The following is a 21,207-nucleotide window of genomic DNA, read 5'->3' as shown; positions in this document are numbered from 1 at the left end:
ATTTATTTTAGATGAATGTGTAATGGCATTTTTTACTAGTTTTAAGTTATTCCATAAAGTAACAAAATTAGGCCATTTGAAAAGAACTTTAAAAACCACTTGACTTAGTTTTTAGTTTTATTTTATTTATTTTTAATATTTTTTTGGTAATCCTCACTCAAGGATATTTTTCCATTGGTTTTTAGAGAGAGTGGAAGGGAAAGAGAGAGACAGAGAAAGAGAGAGAAACATCAATTGGTTGCCTCCTTCATGCACCCAACCAGGCTAAGCCTACAACTGTGGTACGTGCCCTTGACCTGAATCAAATCTGGGACCCTTCAGTCTGTGGGCTGATGCTCTATCCACTGAGCCAAACTGGCTAGGGCTTAGATTTTATTTTTAACTGAGAAATTATATTTCCAATATTGTTAGTTTTGTTCTTACATCGTAACTTACTGTGATAGACATTTTAAATATTATTAGGAGAAACAGGCTTGGGATTTGGAGTTTAGAATTCTAATTTTGATTTTGCTGTATACAGTTAGGGAACCAGTGGCAAGGTGCTAACTGCTCCAATTTTATCATCAGAAAAGGGAAGGGGCTGAACCTTTCTAAGCTTTAGAGCTAACGTGCATGATTCTGTCCACCCAATAATCTTATTAAAATTATTGTTGTCTCTGAATTATTTTTGAGCACCGTTGTATGGGAAAGAACAGCAGAGCCTTCCTCTTGAATATTTATTGATGTACAGCAGATTGATCTTGTAATTTAAGTTAAAATTGTCTTATTTTAAAATGAATATGCCTTTTATAATGACAAACCATTTGATGCTGAGATAAGATGGCACTAAAACATCATTGGCAAAAGAAGCCAGCCTGGGATGTATATTTATGGAAGGTAATTCACTTGTAGCTCATTAAGTTATGAGTGTGCCTTTAGTAAGCTACTACATTTTTTGGTTTTATACCAGTTTAAACCATCATAGCCACTTAAACTTGGTATGTTAAATATCTCTTACATGCTGAAAAAAGGAGGCGAGCTACTTCTAGCTTCACAATAGATTCCGTATTTTGTCCCTCCTATTATAACTAATAGTCTTACAGTTAAAACCTGTTAGATTGTTATCTCATGTTTCTTATTGGCCTTATTTATGTTATTTACCTTAAATACAGTTAGCATAAAAATATTGGAGACTTGTGATAGAATTTTGAACTTTCTTCTTGTTAAATTTAATATAATTTGATTAGGTATATATAGTACAATGTCATTTTTTGTCTGACTCTGAATAGCTTTATGCATTCAGTAATGTCACTACTTAATTTACCTGCTTGGGGATAGGCCAGATGTGAGGGGCCATGGGGGTTTGTGCAGATGAGTAGTTAGTTCACTAGCAGGTCTGAAAGTACACTGTGGAGTCCATTGTTAATGGGAGTAGCACTGCCACTTGTCTTTGTGAATTTGACTTCTGTGGGGTGTTAGCCAATCTTTTTTTTTCTTTTTTTGACCTTTCTCCTCCTCTTGGCTTTTCTGTAGAGCCTCCCTGTTTGGCTTGAATACTCACTCTGGCAGGATCCGTACCTTGGTGTAATTGAAAGGCAACCAGGCAGTCCCTCAGTTGCCTACATTTGGAGCTCACTAATCTTTCAGCTCTGTCTGACACTTTTTCATCTCTCTTGCTTATTTAACTTGTTTCATTGATGTTATCTTTTCAACCATTTAGGTATATAGAAATGGAAGTACTGGAGTTTATGAATTCTTGGAATAGAATGAAGGTGAAAGTAAGTGTAGAGGAGGAGGAAGGACACAGCTGCCTCTATAGATGTTTTCTACCAGTGATGCTCACCATTTAGAACATGGCAAAGGTGTTGGAGAGAATAGATAGGGACATGAGAGCTTCCCCAGCCCACTGAGCTGTTGTATCATAAATCAGCGAGCTAGATACAAGACGCCTTAATGAGCTAATTAGTTAGGAGTCATCTTTATTACTCACGGGTTCAGAACAGAGTATCTCTGTCAAATTCTGAACAAACAAAGGAGTATTCCCTTTTTATATCCTTCTAGGTCTTTGTGTAAGTTATTTTTGCAGATAACCTTGAGTACATATCATATCTATATAGACAACTTGTAACCTTGAGTACATATTATATCTAACAAACACCTGGCATGAAAATATTATCAGTATCAGCTTATCAGCCCCTTATGTTAGATGGCTAGCTTGCAAGGTTAGACAGTTAAGTTTATCTTTTCTATTATTTAAGCTAAAAACAAAGTTATTTTTACAGAATAAGAGACCATCTAAAAATAACAGAGTTGACTTATGGAACAAGGGACTAGCAAGAAATAGCAGAGAACTTCAAAACAGCAGTTTCAAACAGCAGTTTTCCCAAAGGAGGGATCATTACTATGCTTCAGAGCCAGTTCTTCAGTCTTATTTAGCTCTAAGTGTTCTGATTTACAGGAGCATTGGACTTATGCCTATTGTAGTGACATGACATGAATGCTGTCCAAAGCACAGTGTAAATTTGGAGGAAGATTTTTTTGGCATTGTTTTCATGGGTAATTGAGTGTTGATGATATGGGCATTGTGCCTATGGAATGAAATATGTTTAATAGGAAATACATAGTGCTTGCTGTGAGCCAGGTACTTTTCTAACTCACTCAATCCATACCAGTACTTCGTGGTAAATTCTGTTATCATCCCTATTTTACAGGTGGAGAGACTAAGGCATAGAGAAGTTAAGTGGTTTTCCACAGGTCACAGCTAAGCTAGAAAGTGGCAGAGCCTGGCATTTGAACCCGGGCACTCTGGCTCCAGAACCCAAGCTCTTAACCTTTGTGCTGTATTGCAGTATCCTTATTTACTTGTCTCTAAGTAAAGAACTTGGTGGAGTACTTTAAAAGTACCTCCCACCACTAGTTTTTCTTTCTCAGAACTGATGCTACATTAAAATGCATTTCTACAAATACATATGTTTAATTTTTTTACTTTTAATTTTGTTTTTAGATAAGATGTGAAGGAATCAGGCTGTTTCTTCTGTGGCTTCAAGCACTTCAGACAAACTGTGCAGAAGAGCAGGTGCTGATTTTTGCTTGCCTCGTGCCTGGTTTCCCAGCAATCATGTCCTCCAGAGGACCCTGTACTCTTGAGACACTCATCAATCCGAGCCCTAGTGTAGCTGATGGTGAGTGATGTGAGCAGATCTTACTGGTTGAAAGGACTCTTGAAGTTACATTAAGGAATTCCTTGGTTTGCCATTTTCTTGAATAGAAATCTTGATTTTATAGATGAATTTTGGAGAGGAATCCTGTTCATAGTCACAAGAGTCTTACAAACATTAGAATTGAAAGACTTCAGACTATTTTATATGAAATGATGACAAGAGAAGTTTACTGAAGTGGTGGAAACAGGAATGGAAGGGAGTGAATAGATGTTGGCAATAGCAGAAAGTAGAGACACATGGTATGTCTGGAGTGTTTTTGTGGCTATTAATGCCTGAAAGTACTGTCTTTTGTCCTCATTACTGTTGTTTCATAAGTGGACATTCATCTGCTGACCCAGGTTCTTTTTTGCCAGCTGTGTATTTTCATGCAACATTCATGGGAGGACAATAGTGGCCTCATGGGACTATTTCTGGCAGCCATTTATGTCCTTTTAGGACCATTGATTTATAACTGCATATCAGTTTTATTGCCAAATGACAGGAATTTGATCTTAGACTGACCAAAGCAGAATTTGAGAGGGAAAAGGATGGTGCAGTGGTAGGGGTGGCTTCATGGGCTTCTGTCTCCTGTTTCCCAGACCTTCATGCACACTGGCGTGGTCTGTGTGAGCAGTTCTAATGGCTGGATAGAGGTATTTTAATAGATGCCATTTTTTAAAAAAAACCCTGTTTAAAATTTAACTGTGGTGAAAGAGCTCTCATTATTTTCCACTCTGCAGCAAAGATATATCCAGAGGAAATCACTCCACTCCTGCCAGCCATATCAGGGGAAAAGATTGCTGAGGACCAAACATGCTTTTTTCTTCAAATACTGTTGAAATATATGGTTATTCAGGTAAGAGCAAATCGTAGATAATTCAGTGATGTTCTTATTCTCAGTAGGAAAGAGAAAAATATTATCTTCTATTTGTCCACGTTTTGCATTTTTGCTTTTTGAGGTGTTTTTATGTGCTATTTCACTAAACATAGAGAATGTACCAGGTCACGTCAGCAAATTCCAAGCATGTACACTATTTTGTGTTAGTGTGCATGTTAAGGGAAAAATTCAGCTCTCCATCTGTGTGTCTTCTTTACTTTAATATTATTACCATATTCCCACAGAACATGTCACATATGACACTTCTGCTCATCTGAGTTTTTTACCCCAATGTGCAATTCTATGTGACAATAGCTGGGTGTCCTACAATTTAATTGAACTCTGTCACTATCTGCCTGGAGATAGCATCAGAGTCCACATGTTAAGGTCTCAATCCCATGAGACTGTTCCCATACTATTCAGATGCTAATCCCAAGTAGTAAGTCCCCAGGCTATCCACAACTTCTGTCTAATTTGCCTACAGATCAGAGGTTCCTATGACCCCCTCTTCAAATTCAATTAATTTGCTAGAGCAGCTCACAGAACTCAGGGCAATATTTACTTATGTTTACCAGTTTATTAAAGAATATGACAAAGGATACAGGTGAATATCCAGATGAAGGGATACATAGGGCAAGGTTTGGAAAGGTCCCGAGGAGGAGCTTTTGTCGCTATTGAGTTGGGATGTGTCACTGTCTGGTACGTGGACGTGTTTACCCACCTGGAAGCTCACTGAAACTCTGCTGTTGGGATTTTATGGCAGTTTCCTCCCATAGCCATGATCGATCATTAACTCAGTTCCAGTCCCTCTCCCCTTTTTGGAGAAATGGGGAGTACGGGCTAAAAATTCCAAGTTGTAATCATGGGTTCGTCTTTCTGGTGACCAACCCCCATCCAGGAACCCACCCAGAGTCACCTCAATAGAAAAAAGATGCCCCTAGTGCTCTCAACACTTAAGATGTTATAAGAATTATAGGGCTCTGTGCCAGTAACTGGGGCAGAAGCATGCATACCAGTATATATATATATGTTTATATGTTTACATGTTTATATGTTTATATTTATATTATTTTATAGTGTAATAAACTATTTTTGCCTCTTTATTCCTTCCCTAACCCTGATCTCTATGCTAGTGAGACATGATGGAGAAGGAGGCAGGCCCTGAGGCTGACTGGTGGGTCCGGAGTAGGCAGAGCAGGCAGGGAGATTTGAATGAAAGCATATGTAATTATCTCATCATGCCATCAGCACAGGTCTGCTATATGTCACATATTTCTTTTACATTTACCAACTGAATACAGAACTGAAATAATAATGATTTCAATAAATGATTTATGTCTCTTAGTCTGTATTTCTGAACATTGATATGATTAGAAAAAAGCTACTGAGTGCTTTTCTCTTAGCGAACACTTCTCTCATCCCTGAGTTCCTCCTGGGTATAGTCCAGTCTCTGTCCTTCCCTTCACAGACAAGCTTGTTGCTGTAATAACCTCTGCCAAGTCCACTTTCTCACCTGACGTTCCTCGACACCCTCTGTCATCTCCCTCTGCCCTGTCATTGCTGAGAGGTTCAAGAACATGAAGGGGTTCTTGTGGTCAAGTCCAGAGGAAGACACTCTTACGTTTGTTCTGTACTCAGTCTTTGAGATGATTTCACAGTGGCAGCCCCCCCTTCATGAGATTCCTCCTGTGATGTTTTATTCTGGCTTTCCTTCTCCCTTTTACTTCTTTCCAGTTTTCTTTGGGGGACTGACTGTATTTCTCTCTGCTGTCCCTCAAGATTCAGCCTTTGGCTGCTCTTTCTGACTACTCTGTCCTGCTGGGTGAACTTTTCTGCTTTCCTCCCCCATTTCCTTTAGCCAGCACCAGAAACACAGGGCTCCAAATCATGGGAGTCCTGCTGGGGTATTCTGTCATCTTCTAGAAGCTCCACATTTTAGCTCTGCTGGTCCATTCTACATGCATCTCAAACTGTTTTCAGAAGTGGCAGGGCCTTCCATATGTCCCAGATGAGCATAGAGTATCTCAATCTTCGATGTGTTGGGAGACGGGTTTTCATTCTAGATGTGTCATTAATGAGCTGTGTGACCTCAGATAAGTTAGGAAATCATCATAAGAGGAAGGAAGCCATTGATATTGGGGGAGGTTTTTATTTAGACTGAGCCCCTAAATTGTGTGCAGAATTATGTGTGCGTGTCCATCCTCCTCACCCCCTTACCTGGGGTGAGTCCTCAGAGCAGAGTTTCTGCCTTGGCCCATCCCAAAGAACTTCTGGCAGGTTACAGACACTGAGCTCCTCTGCCCAGGAGCCGCCAAAGCCCCTCGTTCCTTTAGCTCAGGTGCTGTACTGTTATCATTTTCTAAGTGGACTGCGTCATGAAGGAATTTGGGAAACTCTGGTGTAGGACACTCTGAGTTCTAACAAGTATTAAGACCCCACTAATAGGTGTGGCTGAACTGGCAGCCCTAGCTTCTCCTGTCCTGTGGATTGCTTTTAGTAAGGACAATGCATTTTTCCAAGATTCCATAGCTGCACCTTTTGATACTGATTTTGCATGGAGGTACCATTGGATGAAATCTTTAAAAGGTTTTGTTTCCTTAATTCTTGTTTATTATAAATGGCCTTTTTGAGTTTTTAAAAAAGCACCTTTTATATCTAACTAGATGTTTTAAGGGCATGAGGAATGTTAAATTATTATAAAGAACGTGAAAAAAATAAGAACATGATGTAGTAGAGCAAGATTGTTGGGTAATTTTTTTAAATATTCGATAAAAATGTTTTTAACATAGTTATTGGTTTGTTTAGAATTATTCATTTTTGTCACCTTTTGAGTTTTAAGATACGATTTTATTACATGATTATCAGTACTTGTCAATTTTTAAAATAAATCAGTTTAGTATACATTAATTTGAAATGTAAATATATGTGTTTTTCCCCCCAATATCCAAAGGCTGCAAGCTTGGAGTGGAAAAATAAGGAGAATCAAGATACCGGTTTTAAATTTCTTTTTACATTGTTTCGAAAGTATTATCTTCCTCATTTATTTCCATCATTTACTAAGTTAACAAACATCTACAAACCTGTACTTGGTAAGTACTGTTTGAGCTGTATAAAGAGGATTTCCACAGAGAAGCTGTACAGTTTCTTTCAAAGTGATTTTTTATTATTTTTAAGTAAAATAGTAATCTTTTTCTTATACTTAATGCTAACTTTATTGTAAGAGGTTTAAAGTTTCCTAATAACTGATTTTAACTGCTTTAATTGTTTATACAAACTAAGATGTACCTCAACTCACAGCAATAAAAGGGAACTGTGGCTCCATACTCAGAAATAATTTGCAATGAATTGTGATTTTAGGGGGTGTAATTATATTTAAAATCTTTTAATGTAAAAAAAATAAAGCTTACATTTCAGTAAGTCTTCTCTTACTGGTGGTAGGGTGTGGTGACCCCAGACCTTGCTCAGTAGATAGGCAAGCCCAGGCCACACAGCTGCCCACAAGCATGCCTTTGCCTTTTTCACTGGAACTTTCACCCAGCAGAGATGACCCACAGCTGCTTACGGAGGGGCAGATGTTGGGCAATTGGGCAGCCTGGGGACTGTAAGCCCAGAGATGAAGGAAACATAAGGGATTTTTTTTATTTAGCTTCTTAAGTTTTCCTTCTTTAAGAAATGAGGACTCACAGGCCAGAAGCATCCCTTAGAGAGGTAGAGGTGAGGCAAATCTTCCTCTGCCTGTTATCTAAAGCAGGTGAAATTAGTGACAATGAATAATTAAGAGCATTTGGGAGAGGAAAAGATTACAACGGACATTAATCCACCTGGAGAATGTGGACAATTAATTCAGTTGTCTGTGGGCATTTATTTGTCCACATGCGCTTGCTCGCTCTCTCTCTTTCTCTCTCTCTCTCTCTCTCTCTCTCTCTCTCTCTCGCAAATGGGAAACAACTGAAACGTGGTGCATTTTGAAAGGCGTAGAAATACTGCTGGTGAGGGTACTAGGATGTGTATTTTGTTAGCTTTGTATGTGGGTATTTTTTTCAAATTTTGTTTCTGATTTCATTAGTAGTTTATGTTATAGAAAACATAGTATGTTATTAACATCCTGAAATATAAAGTTGTTTGCTAAGAATTTTTCTGCCTCATGTACAAAAATTAGTAAGAGAGTTGGAATTACAGGAATAAATTAATTTATTATTAAATTCATTATAATATAATTTTCATATTGATTATGGAATAGAAAGAATGAAAATGAACCTCTTATTAATTCTTTGGAAATGGTGGTATCTGATACTTCAAAAATGAAACTTGATTTTCTGAATTCTTTCAGATATAAAGTAAATTATACTGATTCTATTTCTTTAAATTTATCTAAAGGAAAAAGGATATAAAACTGAAGTTTGGTTGATTTATTTTTTAGTATAGTGTTGGATGTTAAGATACTTAAAATGATGAAAAAATGTTTATAACACGGTTTTATACTTGTTCCAATCATAAAATAAGATTAAATTCATTATAACATATGTGAAAACATTTCACTATTATAATCTCACGTAATTTCTCAAATTTGTGAAAAGAGTTATTAGCTTAGTTTTTCCATAGCTGTATACCACAGCTGTAAGTAAACAGTAACAACCACCATCACCCATCTTAGTCAGATTGCAAGGCAGAATTAGAAGTGAGCCTTCCAAACGATGACATTCTAAATAATTTCTGGTTCTTTAATCTTAATTGCTATTCAGACAACCAAATATATGTCTATTTGCTTAGAAACTGAAATATTTGTAGGAATTACATAATGTCAAGTTTCACTAACCTAATCATGCACTCTTTTTTCTTACAGATATTCCCCATTTAAGACCAAAGCCCGTGTACATTACCACAACTCGAGACACTGAAAACATTTATAGTACAAAAATTCCATACATGGCAGCTCGTGTTGTTTTTATTAAGTGGATTGTAACTTTCTTTTTGGAAAAAAAGTATCTAACTACAATACAAAACACTAAAAATGGAGTTGATGTATTGCCTAAAATCATGCAGGTATGTCATTCCTCCTCTTTATATATCTTTATATATATTTAATATCATACACTGACACATACAAAGCACTTGATTATTAGGGTTATTGGTTCTTGTAGGTTGTTGGTTGTAAGGACTCATTTTTTTTTTTTTTTTTGGCATGCCCTGTCTGTGATGCTAAAGTTTCAGAAGAAGCTCTGAGTTAGAAACACTTGTATTCTGTTGGCATTGCCATGATGAGGCAATCTTGGGCATGAGAGAGATATTCTGAGAAGATGGCTGTTGTGTGCACACTCCTGTATCCCTCTCATTTCCCCCCCTTCACTCTGGTACCAGTGACCTCTGAGCGTTAGACCAGGGCCTATCTTGCTTTTGCCAATCCTCAGCACATGGAAGGCCCTCAGGAATTTTGCTGGTGGGCCATGGAGAAGACCTGTGAGACTCTCAAGTGCTTTGGGAACTCAGGGGAAGGGTGGATCAGCATCTCAGGATTTTGAGGTGGTTGTTGAGCCCTGGAAGAGAAGGCTGTTTCGCTCCGAGGCATTAGGTGAAGACTTCTTATATGGGGACTTCTGGTTCTTGCTGGCCTCGACCAGCACGCTGAGTTGTTTAGGGACTTAGTGCTGAATAGAGCAGGACCACTTGTGGAAATCAGAGAGTAGTCATCTCACAGAAGAGTTATGGTCTTGTGAGTTTTTTGTTGTTCCTAAGAACAGGGACAAGAAGTGTGGACCACTTAGTGCAGGTTTGCCTTAGGGTTCCCAGCAGTGTGACCCAGGCCTGAGTTGGGAAAGTGCACACATCTAAGGTAACTGGCAGGTGAAGAAGCACCAGACAAGTCCAGAGCATGTGGCCCCATTGACAGGAACTGACCCAGGAACTAGAGAAATTTATTTTTAAAAAAGACTGAGAGAGAGATAGTTACAATAAGAACAACAAAAGACTTGCTGAAAGTTTTAGAAAACCTTACCTTTTTATTACATACCAGTAAACCAAAGAAGGTAATGATCACTGCTGATAACAAAATTAATATTTGAAGAAAAATCCCACAACACTGAGCAGAAATTCTAAGAGATGGAAATTAATAAATAAGATCTGAGAACAGATCCAGACCTACCATGCAAATATTGTGAGGGCAGAGGAGAAAAGAATGAGAGGTAATAACTGAACTAATAAAAAGGAAAGTTTACCTGAGCTGAAAAGAAGTCATGCTTTAGACTGAAAAGGCCTTTGAGTCCCAGGTAAAATTAGCTAAACAGTTAAACTGGCATTTGACTTTCATGGATTAAGAATAAAACTATACAGCTTCTTGACAGAAACCAGAGGTTCCTGCAAAGGAATGAGACTGACATTAGCACTGAATATCTAATGTAACCTACAGCCCTGAAGCTGAAAGGACCTGGCTGTCTGTCTGTCTTTCCCAGAACCTTCCTTGCTTTGTATCACATACATAAACAAATGTCAGATTGATTAAAGGCCTACATATAAAAACAATGATAAAGAACTTGGGAGAAAAATCTAGAGAATGTATAAATTTGGCAAGTAGTAGACCACCTTAGGTAGAGATAAAGCTCACAAGCCACAGAGGAAATGAGATTCTACTTTATTTGAAAAAATAGAAAAATATTTATGTGTCAGAAGATAGCATAAAGCCACACTCAAGCTGAGGAAAGTGTTTGTAACATCATGGCTATTAATAGAGCTCGCATCTCTACAATATAAAGAGTGCCTACAAATTGATAAGACAAACAGCCCAATTGAAAAAATGGACAAAGGAGATGAAGTTCACAGAAGAGCAAATAAAATGGGCCCAGATTTCACCAGCAGTCAGGGAAACATAGTTTGTTTTGAGCCATGACAAGAGACTTTTATTTACCAATTAGGATATAAAAAATTTTGTATGAAATTATATACTAGTAAGCTAACATTCAGAGGTTTCAGGGGTTAGGTATGGACATCGTTTGGGGGTCATCGTGCAGCTGACCAGTTGTCTCCTATTTTCCCTTCTCTGCCTTACAACTCTGGTTCCCACCTCATCTTACATGTGTCTACTTTGTTCTGCTTTTCATTTATATTGAACATTAGAAAAAGCAGCAGTGTAAACAATTAAATATTAACTTTTAGAAGTGAAGTTGCAGGAATAAAAGCACTACAATTGCATTTGCCTCGTGAAAGTTTTTGTTTGGAATTTCAAATTTAGTATAATTTTATCCATGTAAAGTGAACATTACTATCTAAGTGAAGTGGTCTAAAATGTCTTTCCAAAGAATATGCTGCTCTTGTAAAAGCCCTTTAAAACATTATATTAAGTGCTGTTTCCAAATAGAGTTCACACTTAGGCTACTATTACTATGTTACAGGTCATGTATGACAAGTTTTTTGTGTGTATTATTTTCCAAAGTGAATTTACTTCCTCATTTTATTTTATTTTTTATTGATTTCAGAGAGGAAGGGAGAGGGAAAGAGAGATAGAAACATCAGTGATTAGAGAGAATCATTGATTGGCTGCCTCCTGCATGCTCCCTACTGGGGATCAAGCCTGCAACCTGGGCATGTGCCCTTGACCAGAATCAAACCTGGGCCGCAGGCTGATGCTCTATCCACTGAGCCAAACCAGCTAGGGCAACTTACTTCCTCTTGATTTAGAAGTAATACAATTGAGAGGGGTTTTTTGTTTTGTTTTTGTTTTTTGTTTTTTTACCAGGGAAGAAAGGATAGTACATCTTCTAGAGACTTAGCTTATATAACACTTGGAGAATCTGGTTTAACATATTTTTTTGTTCAGTGGTGTCATTCAAGGTAGAACAGAAGTACATCCTGTCACCGGAGAATAGAACTTCCCTGTCACTTGTGGGGGTGAGGTTCTTGTAATATCTTTAGAAAATGAATTTTCTAAGATTGGCATGGGAGAATTGGATGCGATAAAAGGCTTTATTTGTGTGCAGTTACATTTCTTGGGTTCTGAAGTTTCATACCCCTTAAACCAGCCCTGAAAGAGGTGCAGCTGGGGTTCCAGTAGAGCCAAAAGCAAGGTCAGTGTCCAGAGATTCTGTTCCATGTTGCAGCCGGGTCCAGTTCAGCATCCGAGCTAATTAAAGTCCATTAGTTCATTGTGGGTCCCACATGGCTGTGGGCCACGTGGGCACAGGGGAGCGCATCCCTTGCAACAGGAGTCCCAAGAGGGCCAGAGGGCCAAAAGGTCAAGAGCAAATAGAGCCTGGCGTGTGTGAGAGAGAGCGAACTTCCTTTGTTCAGCAGTTTAAATATTCAGTTTTTGCAGTGGCCACACCCATCCTGGCCACTAATTTTTTCTTGGTATGATTGACAGACAGGTAAGCACCTTCCTACCTCACTCAGACCTTACTGGCCATTCGTCCAAACTGCCTTTGTTCAGCCCCTTCCCCCATCAATCAGTGGGTAATAGACTTAGCAAAGCTGTATAAGTGGCATGTCTATATTATCTAGTCTTCCCTTTAACTCCTTTCCTGTTTAATAATAACCAGGTTATTACAATGGTATCAATCCCATACATCCATAACATGTTGGCAACAGCAGCAAACCCCCGCCCTTTCAAATCTGAGCAGTCTTTGTTCATCATCTCAGCTGAAGAATTATTTATTCCTTAGTGATTCATTTTTGTATAAGATAGAAGTACTTCAACATGTATTAGAAAAAGCAGAGTGGTGATTTTAAAATTGCAACAGCAACTTTTTTTTTTTACTAGTTCTACATGTACATTAATTAAAATTAAAACCCCCAAAAGTCCAGTAGAGAATGAAAAAGAAAGTTTGGGATGATAAGGCAGTTGATTACATTTATTTGTATGATAACTCTTTTAGTTGCATTTTTTAGATACATTATTATTAAAGTATCACCTTCACTAATTCTGAATCAGCCCTTCAGTAATGATTCATGGGCTGTGAGTTTCCTGAAATTGTTCTATTTCATGAGATGAACAGTTAGGAAAAGTGAATCGCACAAATTGACAACCCCACAGGAGTTATTGTACAGATTCATTTGTTGACTACCACTCTTGTACTTTCTGTGTTCTTAAGCTCTCCTAAAGCAAACATAGGCTGCCCCCAACCATGCAGGCAAATCATGATGGGAAATGAGTGGCATCAGGCATCACCAACAGAATGGCAGTTGCATTCTCCTGTTTCACACCTGCTTTGTGGGTGTCCTCAGTATGAGCTGTGGGTTAAGAGGAAAACAGGGTGGTAGAGAGGGTTGGATTACGTGGTAGCCTGTATCATGCACATTTCCCGAGGCAGCTGTCTGCTTCACTGAGGTGTCATCACATCCAGAAGAGGTAAGAATCATCCTCACATTTACCACCAAGTCAACTAATACTAAATAATACACTGAGTGGCCAGATTATTATGATCTCTGAACGCGTAATAATCTAGCCACTCAGTGTATATCCTATATAATAAAAGGCTAATATGCAAATTGTCCCCTTGACCAGGAGTTCGACCAGCAGGCAGGCCGGCCAACCGCCCAAGTCCCCTCTCCCTGGCCAGGCTGGCTGGACCCCACCCATGCACGAATTCATGCACCGGGCCTCTAATACACACACACACACACACACACACACACTGAGTGGCTAGATTGTTATGCGTTCAGAGATCATAATAATCTGGCCACTCAATGCAGTTGAGGATTCCAGCTTGATTGTAGTGGGTGCAAAATGGACCTTTCTGTGTGCTTAATTCTTATTCATGCTCTCACTGTTAATCTTCATAAAATAGACAAGAAATGACTAGACTTGGATTATCCTTTTGTTTTCGCTCTTATCCCTTACTATAATTATAAATGTCTGTCAAAATATGTTGATATTTTTGGAAAGCAGACTTTTGTGGAAAGAGTGTGGACTAGAGCAGGCTAAGAAAAGCATAATTTTATCAGAAGTACATTATTTTCCATCCTTGGTGGGTGCCCCTAACCCCTGTTGTTCAAGAGTCCACTGTAATTTTCATTCATGGCATGATGGGAAATACACAATACTACTGTTATGTTCTATTTGGACACCGGAGCTCATTTTTTGAGTGACTGGGTACCTTTAAACATAATTCTTTATGTACATTATTTTAGTTATCTAATTGCTATGTTATCTAATTACTTATCTAATGACCTCACAGCAGCTTAAAACTATAACCCTTTTACCATACTACATATTTCACTTTTTGGGTCAGGAATTTGGGTAGGATTTCGTTGGGCAATTCTTATGTTTTATGTGGTATTAACTGAGGGTGGCATGGTCTTCAGCTGATGGCTGGTTGGTCTGGAAGTTACAAGGTAATTTTATTCACATGCCTGTTACTTTGGTGGGTGCAGTGGAGGCTGGGCTCAGCTGGGCCTCTCTTTCCATATCCTGTCTGTCAGGGTACTTGGACTTCTTCCCTGTGTGCTCAGGGCTCCAAGAGCAAATGTTCCAAGAGATGGGAAGGGATGACTGTCAGCCTGTTGGGCCTAGACCTGAAATTAGCACAGGTCACTTCCACTCTGTTCTGCTGGTAACATGGTCACACAGTCCATGGGGATCAAAGGGAGGGGACATAGGCTTCACCTCTCTACAGAAGGAGTGGCCAAAGAATTTGTGGCCATGTTTAATTTGCTACATATGTATGTGTGGATGGATGTTTTTTCCTTCCTTTTTTGGCCTCTGGGGAAAATGGGGGGAATTGAACAAAAAATCACAAGTTATTGAGCTGCAAGAGACATTAGTCTTAATCCAACCTCCATGCTTTTAAGATTAAGATAAAATATCAGTCAAAATGAATAAAATTAATTTTCTGTGGAAGATAGTTGTTGATCCATCAACAAGATGAAATAATTTATATAAGTGTGACAGTGCCTTTGACAAGCCACATAGGCTTAATTGCTATGTCATGAAGAGAAAATTATCTACACTAATAAAAGAGTAAGATGCAAATTGACCATACCTTTGCGACGCCCACCAGCCAATCAGGAGTGAGTATGCAAATTAACCCAACAAAGATGGAAGGTTAATTTGCATACTCAGGTGCCAAGCAGCCGGGGCGGGACGCAGGCGTTCTGCACCGCCCCAGCTGCTCCAGGCCTCTGGGCAGCATGGGAAGGCGGAAAGGCAGCTCCGGGCCAGAGCAAAAAGGTGGCTCCAGCCGGAGCAAAGGCGGTCCCAGCAGCCAGGGAAGGAAGGCCCATTCTTGCACGAATCTTCATGCATCAGGCCTCTAGTTATAAATATAATCTTCCATTAATTTTTCCCTAGAGGTTACTATTTCAATAACAAGCTTTGCTTTCAAACTGTCCTTGGTAGTTACTGAAATTACTATTTTGTACTACTCATAGCTTATCACTTCTTATAAAAAATATTCACAGTGGGTTAGAAATTTTAGTGGTATTTGAGTTATTTATTTTGGCACTTGAAAGAATAATACAAAAGTGAAATGAAATTATGCATTTTTGGAAGAAACATTTAATCTCTAGGGAAATGAGAGCATAAACCAGTGTTAAACTTTGTGATTTACTGTATGAATTATTTTATTTCTGTATGTTCTTAAGGTCTTCAAGTCTTCTAGATATCTAAAATTTTATGAATATTCCAGTTAAGTTTGATGTGAGATATAGAACTCAAATCAAGGTTCTTATACCCTTTATAGATCTTGGCACTCCTCCAGCAAGATGTCGCTTAGGCTTATGAGACCATTGTGATGCTTCTCAACACTGTGGCTTCAAAATATCCACTGAAATTTCACATCTCTGCAGCTATACAATAAGTGCTACATTGTAGAGACCAAGGTGGTGATAATATAAATGCAATCACATGTTAATTAATTCTGTGATTTTACAAATATAAATTAAACTTTTTAGGTTGATAAAATTTCACAGCCTCCCTTCCTATAATAATTTAATATTTTTCCTGTTAAAATGACTGAGTTGGGGGAGGGGTTAGTTGGTGAATTGGAAAGTTGGTAAGTGTAGGTCCTGTAGCCCCATGTGCTTCCAGCTGTGCTGGTTTCCAGTTTGTTGTCAAGTTGATGGTAACCAGAGCTTTAAAATAAAGCAAGTCTTCAGTTTTGCTAGTTGTTCTTGAGTACCAAAGAAGATGACTCAGAAGTGGTAATGGCTTTCTTCCAGACGGTTGGTGGTGGTGCAGTGCAAGAGAGGGCACCGGAGCTGGAGGGTGGCGGGCCTGCAGAGCCAGACAAGAACCATTCTAACAGCAGCACCTTGTCGGACCGGAGGCTCAGCAACTCTAGCCTCTGTAGCATTGAAGAAGAGCACCGAAACGTGTATGAAATGGTGCAGCGCATCCTCCTGTCAACGCGAGGTTATGTCAATTTTGTGAATGAAGTATTTCGCCAGGTTAGTATTACTCCAAGAAATACTATTGATGCTTTGGGCTAAATTACAGGACTGAATAATGATCCCTCTGATCCCACTTTTTTTTTTTTTTTTAACCCTCACCCAAGGACATGCTCTTATTGATTTTAGAGAGAGAGGAATGGAGAGAGTGAAACATCAATCGGTTGCCTCCTGCACACGCCCTGACTGGGGATTGAACCCCGCCATCTTTCAGTGTATAGAGCAGTGCACCAACCACTGAGATCACCAGCCAGTGCCCTCTGATCTCACTTTTAATTTGCCATATGGAGTGTTTTATTTCATGGGTGAATTAAAAAAAAATTTTTTTTGTAGAATTGCTCTGTGTAGAAGGAAAATTTTATATTTGAGCAAAATCATTCCAGAACACTTAATATTCCCTCAACAAACTTTAAAACCAGCGGTAGGTGGAAAGAAAGCCGTTCCTGCAATATGCAGGAACAAATGAGCATAGCCAAGAAGAACCCAAGTCTGGTGTTCCAGGGGCCAGGGAGCTCTCTAAGGAGCTGGAGGTTTCTGCAGTTGTACTTGCCCTGCAAAGCCCTATATCTCATCAGTTTTGGCAAAATTCTTAGTCATTCTTTCTTCAGATATTATCTCAGCCCCTTTTTAGTAATCTTTCCTCTGCATCTCCAGCTATGCTAGGGTGACCTTTTCATTGTATTCTTTCTCTTACCTTCTCTTCTGAGTTAGCCTTCCTTTTGTCTCGCAAGCCTCATTCTGGATGTTTTTCTGATATATTTTTTTTGATCTGGTTTTCTCTTCAGAGTTTTTAATTTTAGTTATTCCTTAAATACTATTTACATCCTTTTCTGATACGTTATCTAGATATTCTGTATTTAAAATGTTACCTATTTTTATTGTGGTCTTGTTAATATTTACTTTCTCATGTTTCTAATTTTTTTAATATGCTACATACCATATTAATCAGATGATTCATACAAAAAATTTTGGTTTTATTATGATTTGATTTTCCTCCAGAGACTATATATATTTGCTTTCCTGGGGCAGGATAACATGGTATACCTTGGTATTAGATTTGTGTTACATAGGTGTCTACATTTGTCAAAACTCATCAAATGATTCATTTAACATTTGTGCATGTCATTGTTTATAAATTTCACCTAAAGTATGGTAAGTCATTTTGAGCTCTCATCAGTGATAGATACATGCTGAAATGTTTAGGGGTGAAATGTACTGATGTCTGCAGCTTTCTTTGAAATGCATCAAAAATAAAATGGATTGGAAGGATAGATAGAGAAAGGTGGTTGACAGATGTGTGACATAACAATTAGAGCAAATGCTAATGGTAGAATTTAGGGAATGGGTATGTGAGTAGTCATTGTAAAAGTCTTCCAACTTTTTGTTTGTGTGGAAATATTTGTAATAAAATTTTGGAACAAAATTAGAATAGGACGTCAGTATATTTTTGTCATACTCTTCTTTATCTTTGTTGATCTTTCTTGAAACAAGTAAAATATTTGGTACATTGATATTGCAATCTTGTTATAACACAGTCTCCCCTGTTCTGGCATTTGATTGGACATGACCACCATGTATGGAGATTACTGTAAATTGCATAAATCATTGTCGCATTGAACTCTGCCTCTAATGGATCCTGAAGCATGGAGCTTTAGGATGGTATTAAAACAAAACTCTGAAACTTGAGATCAGGATGTGGATTTATTGCTAATCCTATCTAATAAAAGAGTAATATGCAAATTAACCATCACTCCGCTACACCCACCAGCCAATCAGGAGCGAATATGCAAATAAACCCAACCAAGATGGCTACGGCCACAGAGAGCAGGAGGGAGGCTTGGGTTTCCCCGGCAATGGAGGAAGCCAAGCTTTCCACCTGCCCTTGCCGGCCTAGGCCTCCACTCAAGGCTACAAAGTTTCAATGATAGAAGATACATAAACCCAAACAGAAATGGCGGCAGCCACGGAGCTGGAAAGAGCAGGAGGCTAGGGTTGACCCAGGTGATGGAGGAAGCCAAGCTTTCTGCACACCCTGGCCGGCCCAGGCCTCCGCTTAAGGCTACAAAGTTTCAATTATAGAAGATGCATAAATCCCAACAGAAATGGCTGCCGCCATGGAGCGAGCAGAAGGCTTGGCTCCACTACAGGCTACAAAGTTTCAATTGTAGAAGATAAATAAACCCCAGACACCAGGGCCTCCGCTTGGGTCACCAGGGGGCGTGGCCAGCCTGCAAACCACCACAGGCCCCTCGCCCAGGCCGCTCCACACCCCAAGGGAACCCCCACCCTGATCCGGGACACCCTTCAGGGCAAACCAGCTGGCCCCCACCCATGCACCAGGCCTCTATCCTATCTAATAAAAGAGTAATATGCAGATTGACCATCACTCCAACACACAAGATGGCTGCCCCATGTGGTCAAAGATCCTGCCCCCATGTGGACACAAGATGGCCACCACAAGATGGCCAGCAGGAGAGGGCAGTTGGGAGGGACCAGGCCTACAAGGGAGGGCAGTTGTGGGCGATCAGGCCAGCAGGGGAGGGCATTTGGGAGGGTCCAGACCTGCAAGGGAGGGCAGTTAGGGGTGACCAGGCCAGCAGGGGAGGGCAGTTAGTGGTGACCAGGCCGGCAGGGGAGGGCAGTTAGGGGCAATCAGGCTGGCAGGGGAGTGGTTAGGGGGTGATCAGGCTGGCAGGCAGAAGTGGTTAGGGGCAATCAGGAAGGTATGCAGGCGAGCAGTTGGGAGCCAGCAGTCCTGGATTGTGAGAGGGATGTCTGACCGCCCGTTTAGGCCCAATTCCAGTGGGATCGGGCCTAAACGGGCGGTTGGACATCCCTGGAGGGGTCCCAGATTGGAGAGGGTGCAGGCTGGGCTGAGGGACACCACCCCCCCCAGTGCACGAATTTCATGCACCGGGCCTCTAGTTAACTTTATAACCTTGGGAAAATCTCTCAGTTGTTCTGAGTCCCATCTTAATTCTCATATATGGAATTAAAGCATTCATCAAAGTGTTGAGTGCTGCTTTGTGTTCACCCCTCATACAGAACTATCTCTTAAAGCTGATTACTAAAAAGGCAAATGTATTTTCCCTTTATATTTTTGAAATATATTACATTATATCAAAGTTCTTATGATACATAAGGGGGTTTTTTAACATTTAAAAGTTCACATAAATATGCATAATGCTAAACTGGCCAGTGCTTTCATTAACATTGCTATTTCTACTCAGTGGTGTGTGGTACCTATTGAACAAGTGGCTCTGAAAAAAGGAAGGGAGGGAGGGAAGGAGAAAGGAAAGAAAGACAAGGAAAAGGTAAGGCAAAGACAAAAAAAAAAAAAAGAAAAGAAAAGAAAAGCAAATGGTAGCATTTGCAGATTTTTGTGGTGTAAATACTTTCACCATGGCTAATTCAAGCTACCAACATGGATGTCGCTGAACATGGAGTTGAGAAGAGATGTGACAGTTGGCCACCAACTGGCTGTTTGTTTTTTGTTTTTGGCTGTTGTTTGATAGGCAATTGGACTATCTGTATAGGTCTGTATTTTGGTTATTTTTGTGGAAAAATTATTCAGAATATAGAAGTTATTTTTAAATTGCATTATATTTTCTGGCACAATTATGAAAATGCCTATTTTTCTTTAGATAAATTTGGTGTGTACAAAAACATGTGACCCTGTGTAGCATATTACCAGCTGTATATTTTAAAGGAAAGTCTGAAATTGGTGATGGTGATTGGGAATTTCGATGTGACTCTATAGTAATCTGAACTTGTGTAGTGTTAAGGGAAGTTTTCTCTTTTCATTTTAGGCATTTTTGTTGCCTTCCTGTGACATAGCTGTAACAAGGAAAGTAGTCCAAGTGTACAGAAAGTGGATCCTCCAGGACAAACCTCTGTTCATGGAGGAACCAGATCAAAAGGAAGTTACCCAAGAAGATGCTGAAAAATTAGGATTTTCTGAGACTGACAGCAAAGAGGTAATATTTTATCACTTGTTTCAGTTAGGAGTATATATAATTTAGTAAAGTACACCTGGTTCAGTCAGAGATCCCAGGCAGGCGGGTCTCTTTTTTTTTTTTTATCATTTCCAGTACTCTAAAAGTTGCTGAGTTCTCTGAGGACCTGCTTCAGTGAGGCTGCCTTTGTGATCTATTCAAGATAATCAGATATCTCCTAACCCTCAGACTAGGTCCACTTGTGCATTGCAGCTTCATTATCCACCATTGCACAAGAGTTGTTGAATCAACTATCGTATTTTACACATCTCTGTATGAGCCTAAAATGTCACTGCCTTATCGTTGACATGTTTAAATAAATAGCATTCTCAGAAAGTGGGTGCTCTCAGAAATGGACCTCTTAGTCTGTGTTTGATAAAGCTACAGGCTGGATTAATGTAAAACCACAGAGTGGGACTTTTTCCTGAACCACAAAAGAAACTTAAGTCTTATTTATATTTCTGGCATGCTAATTTGAAACCTAGTCTGAGAAATTATTTCTAAAAGTAGATGTTTGTCATAGCAATTGACAGCAAACATTTAAAAATATTTGTAACCAAAGGCTTATCACTTTTAAATATCTGTATTAATTACACTAGAGGCCCAGTGCAAGAAATGCATGCATGGGTAGGGTTCCTAGGCCTTGCCGGCGATCAGGGTCGATCGGGGCCTTCCTACCCCAGCTGCTGGCTATTGGCCGGGGCCTTCCTTCGCTCTGAGCTGCCCCCTGGTGGTTAGCGCACATCATAGTGATTGGTCAAACTCCTGGTTGGTCGAACTCCCG

At 39.4% G+C, this 21,207-nt stretch overlaps 1 protein-coding gene across 3 annotated transcripts in view; it reads left to right on the top strand.

Moving 5' to 3' along the window:
• The window catches only part of RALGAPA2 (Ral GTPase activating protein catalytic subunit alpha 2), a gene marked incomplete at its 3' end in the record, with an annotated part of 304,312 nt that overhangs the window by 61,023 nt on the left and 222,082 nt on the right, over window positions 1-21,207 (top strand). For all 3 annotated transcript variants that reach the window (XM_080683050.1, XM_080683051.1, XM_080683049.1), the window contains exons 6-11: window positions 2,984-3,161; window positions 3,920-4,035; window positions 7,007-7,145; window positions 8,900-9,099; window positions 16,201-16,428; window positions 20,238-20,405. In XM_080683050.1, coding sequence (XP_080539176.1) covers window positions 2,984-3,161; window positions 3,920-4,035; window positions 7,007-7,145; window positions 8,900-9,099; window positions 16,201-16,428; window positions 20,238-20,405 — 1,029 coding nt within the window. The remainder of the gene's footprint in view (window positions 1-2,983; window positions 3,162-3,919; window positions 4,036-7,006; window positions 7,146-8,899; window positions 9,100-16,200; window positions 16,429-20,237; window positions 20,406-21,207) is intronic.

The sequence above is a fragment of the Plecotus auritus genome (genome assembly GCF_963455305.1).
Source record: "Plecotus auritus genome assembly, chromosome: 8".
In the NCBI taxonomy this organism is placed as follows: Eukaryota; Metazoa; Chordata; class Mammalia; order Chiroptera; family Vespertilionidae; genus Plecotus; species Plecotus auritus.
Note: the sequence above shows the minus strand (reverse complement) of the source record. Positions and strands in the feature narration are given on the sequence as shown.